Source organism: Sipha flava, unplaced genomic scaffold (assembly GCF_003268045.1).
Source record: "Sipha flava isolate LNK unplaced genomic scaffold, YSA_version1 38_pilon_pilon, whole genome shotgun sequence".
NCBI classification, from domain to species: Eukaryota; Metazoa; Arthropoda; class Insecta; order Hemiptera; family Aphididae; genus Sipha; species Sipha flava.
This window is the reverse complement of record NW_020273099.1, coordinates 1014800-1027159: the sequence shown is the minus strand read 5'-3', so window position 1 is coordinate 1027159 and position 12360 is coordinate 1014800. Positions and strand designations below refer to the sequence as shown.

Genomic DNA, 12360 nt, shown 5'->3' with positions numbered 1-12360 from the left:
AATATTACAGCATTTGATTAGTCAAAATGAAAAATATAATGTATCACAGTAAAAAAGAATATAATTTGTAATACATTTGTCCAATTACTAAGTAGATCAAATTTTTGAATACCTTCTTGAATTTTGTTACCAAAAATGTATTAACATTTTGATTATAATTAAAACTTAAAACTGATATTTGTTGTAATAAAAACAAGATTAATACTCATCACTAAGCTTTTTATACTCCAGACTTAATAAGTAATTAATTTATGAATATAAGATATAGAAAAAAATTCAATAAAAACCAGTTTTATATTTACACTTAATATTGTGTTAAATATAATTTTTTTTATGGCGCATAAAAAAAAGGTTCGTTACCACTGTTTGAAGTGATCTACTAAATACTTTTCATTATACTTATATTATCATATATTTTCTTTTTATAATCAAAAGCTTTATTCATATTTTATAATTGATTGCATTCAATAATTGTCTTTTTATAATATTTCGAATGGTAGATATTGCAGGAAGCTTGTATTAATTACAATTTAAAAATCAACAACTATGTTGTTTAAATTATTAAATACACCTTATACATCATGGCACAATCAACTAGAATTTAGTCACCAAATTTTTAATTATAACTGGAAAAAGTTGTAAAAGGACATAATAAAAATGAAAATTATTTAAGTTTTCCAGACATTTATATATTATTTGGACAGTTAAGTAATCTGTTATTTTTTATTTAAAATAATACATCTTGCAAGTTTATTGGGTTTATTATACAGTTAATACTTTCATTTAAATAGTATGAAAATTAATTGTTAAAAAATTTGAAAAATATTTTTAATTATTGGTATATACTAGTGAAAATCAAATAATATGCAGGTATGATAAAAACTTGATTTAATTCTGAGTTATTTGACCATCAAATATTTAAATTTTTTTTTTTTTTTCAAAAAACTCAACCTACCAAATAGTATTATTTTAATAAGTAATACTATTGATATAACCAATAGTAAATCATATAAAAAAAGAAACCAGGGTTTAAGACTTTCAGTCAATCCCTTATAAACCAAGAAATGATTCACAAAATTCTAGGCTGTCATATTTAAAAAAGTAACCATGAAAGGCATAAAAACAAAGCTAATAAAATATTAATTAAAAAAAAAAAAAAATTAAGTTAATCACTAGCATTATGCATTTGTTAACAGGTGCATACATTTTGTTCACAAATATGTATTTTGACAGTGCTTGACTTAAGGGAGACAAACTAATTTTCAGAAATTTTAGCGTCATCCTACTATTACATTATAATTAAATGCTAAACCAGTTTTGAGGGCACTATTTTCTTTAAACATAGTCCCCCTTCTTTATTTTTGCCAAGTCAAGCACTATGTATAGATATAAATAAATAAGAAAATATTGGCAATTCAAGAGTTCCTTTCTACTTAATAAACAACAATGTAATCATTATTCAATTGAACATCAAGTACATTTATATTTTAATAAAGATACAAATGATCCAGATATAAATTAGTAAAAAAAGTTTGTTTACAAATTAATGGTACAAAATAAAAACCATTATGGAAAAAAGTTCTTAAGTATAATTAAAAGGGCACATAATTATTAATAAATTAAAATAGTATTTTCACAATACTAACTTAGTAATTAATTTAATTAAATGAGTTGCTCTATACTAAAATACTGGGCATTCAGTTGTACAAATAGGTACTTAATCTAGGCGAGAATTTAAATTTTTTTTTTTGATGCAATCTAAAATTAAGGACATGATGCACACAGAACACACAATTATTGAGATTAATCTAATCCTAATATTTATTCATCATCTTCATCTTCATTTTCTTCTTTGCTGTCTTCTTCTTCAGCAGATTCTTCCTTTTCTTTTTTGTCACTCTTCTTTGGACGACCACGTTTACCAGTCTTATTCTATAAGATATAATCATTAAAATCCAACAAAAATGAGTGTTAAATATTATTAAAATACCTTGCTCTTATCTGATTTTTTTCCACCGGAAGCAGACTTTGGAGGACGACCTCTACCTCTTTTGGCTGGGACTTCATCATCCTTCTTCAAAACATCTTTGTCTTTCTTCTCAACTTCACGTGAACGCTTTTTGGATTCTTTAACAGCATCCTTTGGTAAAACAAATTATTTGTTAAAATAAATAAGTAAGACAAAAATGTTTCTTTAAGAATCAAGAAAAATATTAAGTTTAGAATATTCAGTACATTGATAAATTTAAACTACCTCAGACTTGTCTTTTGCTGGGCGCCCACGCCTTTTCTCAACAACAGCTTCTGAATCAGACATCTAAAAAAAAAAAAAACCATTGATATAGTATGAGTTCACTATCATAAATGTAAATTAAAAGTGCTAACATTTTTATGTAATTAAAATATAATATAAATATTAATATATTATCAAAATTAAATATATTATATATTTAATTATATTTTATTAATATAATTAAATATATTATATATTTAATTATATTTTATTAATATAATTAATTAATTATATAATAACACAGTAAATTTATTTGTTATAGACTAGTGTATTTTTAATTTATATTAATACTCAAAATAATTAAATACTTATAAAATAATTTTAAAATAAATGAAAAAGTTCTATACTTTAAATCAAACCAATTTAATAAGAATGTATGTTTATCATTTTATTACATCATTAACTAAAAAGCGATAATAGCAAAATATTTTTTTTCTTTCAGAATTTATATTCTTGGTTACTAAGATATAAATGAAACTATTTGGTTTTTTTTTTTTTAAGGGAACTTAACTATATTTTACCACAATCAAAATATTGTGTTGAATAGAATTAAAATTAATTTACATTTACACCAAATACTTAGTAATTTTAAGCATATGCAAATTGTAAAAAATTGTTGCACTCCAAGAAAACTTTTTTTTTGCCCCCATAATAGCTAAGTTATGTTACTATACTATCAATTTAACCCGGCTTAAGAAATAATTTTCAGAATACATAGTTTTATAAATTATATTTAAATACACACACTTAATTTATTAATAACATTTACCCCAAATCTGATAATTGAGTTAATATAAGTATTTACAAGATTTTCATGCAAATATTTAAAAAAAAAACTATTTTTAAATTATAATTATATTATATTAAACTATTTTTTTAATAAGATGACAGAATTATTATTATTATTAGAGAAGCGTGTTTGTTATAATGATACGACTTGAATTAAAAAAATTAAAAAATATTTAAGTTAGAGAATATTAAAATCAAGGACAATTCATTTATAATAATGGAAAACAAAATTCCCAAAATTAACTACAATCTGGAGTGAGTCCTTACCAGATTTTAACCGTTAGCCCCCTCCTAGACGGATCAATTAGATTTCAAAATTCGTTTTTTTTTTTTTTTTTGTTGGTTTCTATTGTTCGCACACACGCGGAGGAGAGGGGGTGAGTGTAAACTGAAAAACCGTAAAAAATTATTAAAATTCAAGGAAAAAAAAAAATCCATGGGGGAAACAACGGAAATAGTCAACAATAATTATAAATTCAACTCCATCAAAAATCGATAATGGAGACGATGAGGTCGGATATTAAGACGCGATAAAAAAGCGGACGGCGTCTGCGTAAAGAACGGTTAATGTTCCAACGGGACGCGAATAATTAACGTTAGGTTTACGCGATATAACGAGACGGAAATCGCAGTCATAAAATAATAAAGCTACTGTGGAATAAAAATTAAAAATTATCGGCGTCGGCGGCAACAGGGATGAACCCGAACAGTTACCCGCCATTATTGGTGGTCCACGGCGGTGAGAAAATCGATGAAACCCACGGCAAGCACCCGCTAGTTTTTTTTTTTTTTTTATTATTATCATTGAAACCGGGAAAAAAAATTATTAAATACTCACTTTAGCGTGCGGGAACTTCGTCAGTTAGTACTACGGTAGTCTGCGAAAAGTTACAGCGGAAACGGCGCGACAGAAATAATAAACGAAAAAAATACAACTAAACAAAAACGGGGGAAAAGCCAAGCGCACAGCCTAACAGTCTGATGTGAAATAATAATAAATAAATTAATAAATAAAAATGCTCTCCGTTCAACGGTTCGAAAACAACATGTCGACTGTTGACAACAAAAACGCGGTGTTCCATTGGCCGGTCGACTGACGATGCCGTAACCGTTTTTCAGCTACCGTCACTACGTTCATGCCAGTAAGTAAACAGCGGCTGTCGCTGTTTGATAACGCGTGAATACTGATAATGGATGTGACGTGTCTGCGGAGGAGATTGTCTATCGTCTCGGTTTTTCCTCTTGATATTATACTGAGATACTTTTTTGTGAAGTTGACGCTGTCTGTGATTATTGAAAACGAACCGAATCGAAATAATTAGTTCACCGTTTTATCGCAAAATCGTTTGCCGCCACCCAGACACCGATGGCGTTCAAACGGGATAAGAAAGAAGAAGAAGATGGTAACTGATTTGCTTCCATTCTACGCCCAAAACACCCGATCACAAACACTACACTGTACACCTATGGTGTGTGTGTGATTTTAGTCCCTGTGCTTTATGATTAATATCGTTGCTTATTTTCTTCTGCTCCGTCTTCTTGCTCAAGTTCATCACTGTGCGATGCATCTGAGTTTTTCCACATAAACAGACTACGACGCCAGTTGCAGCAAAATCGTTCAAACCATCATCGTGTTTTTTGATATGATATCATTGTTTTTTTTTTCTATCTTGACATAATAATTTTTAACTGTACAATCTTTTTACATTAATACCTTATTGACAAAACATGTTCAAACGTAAAAGTAAATGTGTTTTTAAAGGAGGCAATCCGTATCAGAATCTTGAAAAAACCAGTGTTCTTCAAGAAGCGAGGACGTTTAATGACACTCCAGTTAATCCAAAAAAGTGCACATACATCCTTACCAAAATTCTATACATGATTAACCAAGTATGTTCTTTAATTTATTTTTCTTGGATTTGTGTTATTAAGACATTACATTTTTAAATGTAAAGGGTGAACAACTTGGAACCGCTGAAGCTACTGATACATTCTTTGCCATGACCAAACTGTTTCAATCACGAGATATTATACTTAGGAGAATGGTTTATCTGGGAATTAAGGTTACATTTTTAAATAATTATCTTCTTATTAAAGAAATTGTATAATTTATTCAAATATTTTGCAGGAATTAAGTGGAATTGCTGAAGATGTAATTATTGTTACTTCAAGCTTAACCAAAGATATGACTGGAAAAGAAGATACTTATAGAGCAGCGGCTATTCGAGCACTATGTAGTATAACAGATGTTGGTACACAGCAAAATATTTTCAAACGTTGTTATTGTACTTCAATTATATTTTTTCAATTAGGTATCTATGTTGCAAACGATAGAACGTTATATGAAACAAGCTATTGTTGATAAAAATCCTGGCATCAGTAGTGCTGCTTTAGTGAGTTGTTTACATTTGTGTAAGAGTGCATCAGCAACTGATATAGTTAAACGATCACTTAATGAAATTCAAGAAGCATTAAATTCAGACAAGTAAATTAAATTCATATGAATTTATTATATATATATGAATAATAATACTTAATTATCTTATTATAGTGTAATGGTGCAATATCATGCATTAGGACTGTTGTTTCATATAAGAAAAACAGATCGCTTAGCTGTTACAAAGTTAGTGGCTAAACTTACAAAAATAAATATGAAGTCACCTTTTGCTGTCTGTATGTTGGTGAGTATTTTTACAAATTTTTTATTTATCTATTTCACCCAAAATTTATGAACAACTTTGATTTGATTAAATAGATTAGAATGGCATGTAAACTTTTGGAAGAAGAAACTATTCCACGATCTGAATCTCCATTGTTTGAGTTTGTGGAATCTTGTATTCGTCATAAATCAGAAACTGTTGTGTACGAAGCTGCTCATGCAATTGTCCATTTAAGTGGAACTGGAGCTAGGCATTTAGCTCCTGCAGTATCTGTATTACAATTGTTCTGTTCATCATCCAAACCTACCTTACGTTTTGCTGCAGTTCGAACACTAAATAAAGTATACAAAAACATTTCTAAAAAAAAATCTTATTTAAGAATTGAATTATTAAATTTTAGGTAGCAATAGAACATCCAAGTACTGTAACTGCTTGTAACTTAGATCTTGAAAACTTAATTAGTGATTCAAATCGTTCAGTAGCTACTTTGGCTATAACAACATTATTGAAAACTGGTGCTGAAGGATCAGTTGACCGTTTAATGAAACAAATTGCAACATTTGTCAATGAAATATCAGATGAATTCAAAATTGTTGTAGTTCAGGTAACAAATATTATTTCTTTAATAATAGATTAATTATTTAATTATATAAAATACTATATGTTCAGGCGATTACAACATTGTGTTCAAAATTCCCCCGTAAGCACACTATTTTAATGAACTTTTTGTCCGGTATGCTGAGAGATGAAGGTGGACTTGAATACAAAGCTTCGATAGCTGATACACTTATATCTATAATAGAAGAAAATCCTGAAGCTAAAGAGATTGGTTGGTAGTTATTACATTTTACGTTATATAATAACAAAATATTCAATTGATAGATTATATAAAAAACCTAAGTACTAAATAGACTAGTTTATAGACAATTGATGGGTGGGCGAGGATAACGTGCTATGTAGCAATTCGTAAATTGTTCAGTAAAACTAAAAACGAAAAATGTATGTACAAATTTATTTAAATGTTATCTGGAATGCATGTAACACGTTATTACATATTAGACCATTTTTTTTTATAACTTGACCATTATTTTATTATTTTGTGAACTGTATTAATTTATGAATTAAAGTTAAACAAAATTATTTCAAATGTATATTGCACAATCGCGATTTCTGCACATCACGCGTCGTGTTAACTTCTTGTGAATAGTGAATTTTTTACACAATGATTGTGTATGATAAAAATATTTTAGTAATATTACTATTTTTATAATAGATCGATGTTGCTTCATAGCACGGGATTCCGTAAAAACATGATATCGGAAAAAAATATTACATAGCATGTTATTCCCGCCCACCTTTCAATTATTTTATACTTTGTAAATATTACGAATATATATATATATATCAGCGGTTCTTAAATTTTTTTGTCCACGGAGCCCTTATGTTTTCAAAAAAATTTACAGAGCCCTGAAAATCAGGAATTTATATTCAAGACAACAATAATTATTAATATTTCATATTGAGAAAAATACACAGTTCAAAATTTTAATTTTTTTTAAGTTCGGATTTTGTATTTTGCTGTGAATACATTGGTCATTTTATGCTGTATTGATAAATTTACTTCATTTAATTCTGTGAAAATATCATCCAAGTTATGAAGTCATAATAACCAAATTTTATCAGAAATCTTAGTTGTAAATAAAATTGGTGTCACTAAAATGTAGAAGTCGTTACACAATTCAAGTAATCATACCAGTATTTTTCCTCAATAACTAAGAAATATAATAATATTTAAATTTAGTTAATTAATATATGCCCATGGAGCCTCTAGATTTCTCCTGCGGAGCACAGTTTGAAAACCGCTGTAATATATTATTAAAAATATAAATATTAATAAATATTTATATACAGTGAAACTTCTAAATACCAGACACCTTTGGTCACTGAAATTTTGTCTGTTATTTGGAGATGTCTGGAATTTATAGGAAGAAATATAAAAATTAAAATTATAATTAAAAAATGTATTTATTTATTTAAAATTATTTATACATATACATAGTTACATAAAATATTTAATTTATTTCATTATAAAATGCATAAAACTATTTATAATTATTATTGGTTACTTTTTGAATATTTTTACATTTTTTTTTTTTTTTTTTATATGTTTTATAAATAAGATTAACATAATATGAATATACAATTATTTAATTAAAATTGATTACATGGTTTTATGAATTTTATAATTAATTGTAAAAATGTATTATTTATTAAAATTTAAATGGCTCTCTTTCAGTCGATTTTGATTTTAGAGCCATCGTTAATTGGTCAAAATGACTTAAAAAATACTGTCTATCCGATTTTGGTATTAAAAATACCGGTTGCTATTAAAAAAAAGTTGCATTGGGCATGCGCGTACCAAGATGGTTAAAAATTTTAAATTTATCTGAAAATGTGTATTTATATACCACAAACTTGTAAAAAAAATTTGATTTATTCAAACATAATCCAGCCGAAAAATTCAGTACTCCCTAAATTGGTGAACTCACAGTATATATGTATGTATATAAATAATTTTAAACAAAAATATATAAATATAAATATTTTTGTTCAGTGAAATTATTATATGTTTAAAACATTATTAATATAGAACAAAATCATTTTCTACTCAGTTGTCTATTAGTATTTATCTACAAAATACCGTTAACTTAAATTAATATTATTGTAATTTAACAGGATTAGCTCATCTTTGTGAGTTTATTGAAGATTGTGAGCATACTAGTTTAACTGTACGCATTTTACATTTATTGGGCAAAGAAGGTCCTCGTACAAAACAACCATCAAGGTATAGATTATTAATTGTATTGAATTTATTTTAAAACTAATATATGAAATGATAAATTTTAGGTATATTAGGTTCATTTACAATAGAGTAATATTAGAAGGTGCTGTTGTAAGAGCTGCGGCTGTTGGTGCCATGGCTAAATATGCTGCTAACTGTTCAATGCTTCATGATAGTATTGCAGTACTTTTGAAGAGATGTTGTTTAGATGTCGATGATGAAGTCAGAGATAGAGCAACATTTTACAGCCAACTATTAAGTTGCAATAATCCTCAGTTAATTACTGATTATTTATCAGAACCTATGCATGTAATTTATTACAAATCAAGTTATGCTAATTTTTATAACTGATCCATATACATAATATAAAAATGTTCTTTTCAGGTTTCATTACCAGTTTTGGAAAAAACGTGTCAAGATTATATTTTAAATCCCACTAAAGAACATATTAATCTAAATGAATTGCCAGTCGATACAATTGTTAAAAATGTTGGAGTTTCCAAAGAACCTACTAAAAAACATACTGTTGATAATATTATCAAACCAGGTAATATACATTTTCATTTAAGCGTTTAAATATACAATCTGGAAAAAATGTATCAAATTATCTAATATGAAAGATCCAAGTAGAAAATATAAATAAAAGTTGTTTTAAACTAGTGAAAGATTCTATGCTTATTTATAAACATTATTTATTGCTGCATGTACATTTTAACATAAATCTATGTTAAATATATGTTAGGAAATAATGATGTATTCATGATTTTCATGTATATAAATTATTTTATGTAACTAATATTGTTATAGAAAACAATTATCATATACTAAATTATTTAAAATATTGATTGAATGTAATGGTAAGAAATCAGAAATTGATGCATTTTGAATTTTTTTTTTTTTCAAACTTTTTAAGCGATGCTCTTCTGGCCACAAATGTGTTTACATTGGCATTTGAATCCGAATAACTAATTTTTATTTTATATTTTTTGGTATTTGTTACTTTAAGTTTTTTTTTTTTTACCTTTTTTAATAATTTTCCCACATATTTAGTCATTTTTACTGATTTCACACTAGTTCACTTCTTATTAATCATTATGCCGATAACTTAAGACTTGTCCAATTTTATTTCGCCAATTACATTCGTCGTTGTTGTGTTGTAGTGAATATTATTATACCTAAATTTTATTATTTTTTCATAATATTCGATTAGTATATGATTTTATCTTGTCGATTACAGTCCTCCCTTCATTGTCATGTTATAGTGAATAATTATATCTAAATTTTATTATTTTTTCGTAATATTTTCGAAATGGTAAAAATTAAAACGTCAGTTAGCACTCATCTGCGTCTCCCAATCATTCAATGGACGTGGAGAGAATTTTTTCCAAATATAAATAATTATAAACAGATAATTGTTGTTCATTTACTTTTGATAACATCAAATATCAAATCGTACAATGCAATGATTTTGATTTTTGAGTAATTTATAAGTTTTGATAAATTTATATAAAAAAATATTTGTCATTTTTTTATTTTATATTTTATGGACATTTGTCATTTTTATGTCAATATTTTAAGTAATTTGTAAGTTTTGATAAAAATTATATAGACAGTTATAGTAAAATTGAATAAAATATTTAAAAAATATATATTTTTATTAATTTAAAACAAATATTTGTAATTTTTTGGGGTCATTTTGTAAAGAAATGTTTTGTCATTTTTATATCATATTTGCATCTTTTTTAGGATATTTTTTAATGTTTTTAAGGTCATCAATTTCCGACCCCTAGTTACGATACACATTACTGGTTTTATTAAACTTATTTACAATTTTTATTTTCATTGTTTTTTTTTATTGTTGCAATGTAGTTGAACCAACTGCTGAAAATGTGGATGGTCAAAAATTACCAAGTTTAATTGGGTTAGATGCTGGTAAACTATTCTGTTCATCTGAACCTTCCATGTTAACTGAACCTGAAACAGAATATGTTGTACGTTGTATTAAACATGTATTCAATCAACATTTGATTCTACAAGTACGTCTTATTGAATTCTGTATTTTAGTAATCATTAAAATCTTGTCTTTTAAAAATTTTAGTTTGAAATAACAAATACATTAGATGACCAAATTCTAGAAGATATTTCTGTTGTACTTGATATAAGCGAAGGATTCCAATATATAGATGAGTTTAAAAGTCCTTCAATAAAATATCAAGAAACAGGAAATGTTTATGTTTTTTTAAAATTTCCAGATGATTCAGTTGATACTATAGGTAAATTCATACACATTAAGTATTTTAAAATGATGTTTAAATTATTTATATTTTATTAATTTTTGTTTTAATTAATTTCAGCAAGTTTCACTGCTAAAATGAAATTTATTGTTAAAGACTGTGATCCTATAACTGGTGAAGTACAAGATGATGGATATCAAGAAGATTATAGGGTATGTTTTATAAATAAAATAAATGTATTATTAATTACATGAAGTTTAATCAATGATTAAGTAAAAAAAAAAAGTTCTGGCGTGTATCAGTTTTTTAAGTATACTATTATATATTTTATTCGATCCTGTATTTTTTTTAAATGACAGTTAATTTTAGATTCAGCTTGACATTCAAATAATAGTCCAGTTTGATTTGATATTAAAATTATAAGTTCTTTATGTGTTTAGGTTATCAATAAAAAAAATTGGTTTGATATCATTAATTTAAATTCAACTTGTCACTAATAATTATTATTAATAGTAATATTAATGGTATTGGATTTATTTTTATTGCTTGTTTTTATTTTAATTTCAGCTAGAAGATGTAGAAATTACTTTAAAAGATCAAATGTTAAAAGTCAAAGTAGGAAATTGGGAGACTTTGTGGGAGGAGGCAAAAAGTGTTTGTTATGAAGTGCAAGAAACATTTGCATTACCTTTAACAGAAGAAGGTTTATCAGATACTGTCAGTCGAATTATATCATTCCTTGGAATGGCTGCTGCCAATAATTCTGATAATGTAAACCCATCTAATAAATCATCGCACATCGTGAATTTAGCAGGTAATTGATTTGCATAAAGGAGTTTGATTATGTACTTAAATTTCTTTTATATTTTATTAGGTATGATGCGAGGAAACTGTAAGGTTTTAGCTCAAGCAAAACTAGCTTTATCAGAAAATAGTGTTACTATTCAACTAACAGTACGTTCAACGGATGAAAGAATAGCTGAACTTGTTGTGTCTACTTTTGATTAAATTTTTATGAATAATATTATTTGGAAGCTGAATAACATTTCCATTTTATGATTTTTTTTATTTGGTATATATATATATATTGTTTTACAAATATATTAATTAATATGATATATTTATATAAATGTATACATTAATGTATATTATATAAATATTATTTGTTTAAGTCATTGATAATTATTATTTGGTTGATTACATTTTACACTTATTAAATTAATATTATTGAATTATTTATTATTTATTTTACATTACTGAATTATTGAATATATCATTACAAGTTTAAAATTATTAATACTTGATCTTGTCATACTCTACTGGATTCTACTGGACTCTATTGGAATATTATTTTTAAAGTCCACAGTTTAATATATATTCACTGATATTATAAGTTTCCATATTCTAGAAAAATGTAAATGGACAATTAGTTTTAGGAAAAATTAAAAAAAAAAAATGGGTAGCTCCCATGTATGTAAAAAAAGTACAGGTCATTTATTAGCTGAATTTGTTTTTAGCATTGAAGATTATTATATATTAATT

At 26.1% G+C, this 12360-nt stretch overlaps 2 protein-coding genes across 2 annotated transcripts; one reads left to right on the top strand and one right to left on the bottom strand.

Annotated features, from left to right (window-relative positions):
* Positions 1-1751: 1751 nt before the first annotated feature.
* LOC112688311 (high mobility group protein B1-like) lies at positions 1752-4129 on the bottom strand. Its single transcript, XM_025561450.1, has 4 exons — positions 3921-4129; positions 2255-2317; positions 1991-2140; positions 1752-1932 (listed from the first exon to the last, which is right to left on the bottom strand). The coding sequence occupies exons 2-4, from the start codon at positions 2315-2317 to the stop codon at positions 1822-1824; spliced, it is 324 nt and encodes a 107-aa protein (XP_025417235.1). The 5' UTR covers positions 3921-4129; the 3' UTR covers positions 1752-1821.
* Positions 4130-4264: 135 nt separating this feature from the next.
* LOC112688310 (coatomer subunit gamma-2) lies at positions 4265-11877 on the top strand. The gene is made up of 17 exons (XM_025561449.1): positions 4265-4485; positions 4845-4972; positions 5038-5145; positions 5211-5330; positions 5395-5567; positions 5634-5763; positions 5838-6083; positions 6143-6346; positions 6412-6571; positions 8479-8587; positions 8650-8893; positions 8969-9131; positions 10454-10620; positions 10683-10857; positions 10939-11030; positions 11386-11632; positions 11693-11877. Exons 1-17 carry the CDS (start codon positions 4449-4451, stop codon positions 11824-11826), a joined length of 2637 nt encoding a protein of 878 aa, XP_025417234.1. The 5' UTR covers positions 4265-4448; the 3' UTR covers positions 11827-11877.
* The last annotated feature ends 483 nt before the right edge of the window (positions 11878-12360 follow it).

Bases quoted from the DNA above. Each gene is read 5' to 3' on its own strand.
- LOC112688310 (XM_025561449.1), top strand. From the start codon at position 4,449: ATGGCGTTCAAACGGGATAAGAAAGAAGAAGAAGATG. The intron at 4,486-4,844 runs GTAACTGATTTG...GTGTTTTTAAAG, and splicing joins TAAGAAAGAAGAAGAAGATG to GAGGCAATCCGTATCAGAAT. The intron at 5,568-5,633 runs GTAAATTAAATT...ATCTTATTATAG, and splicing joins GAAGCATTAAATTCAGACAA to TGTAATGGTGCAATATCATG.
- LOC112688311 (XM_025561450.1), bottom strand. From the start codon at position 2,317: ATGTCTGATTCAGAAGCTGTTGTTGAGAAAAGGCGTGGGCGCCCAGCA. The intron at 2,141-2,254 runs GTAGTTTAAATT...GTTTTACCAAAG, and splicing joins CAGCAAAAGACAAGTCTGAG to GATGCTGTTAAAGAATCCAA. The intron at 1,933-1,990 runs GTATTTTAATAA...TATATCTTATAG, and splicing joins AAAAATCAGATAAGAGCAAG to AATAAGACTGGTAAACGTGG.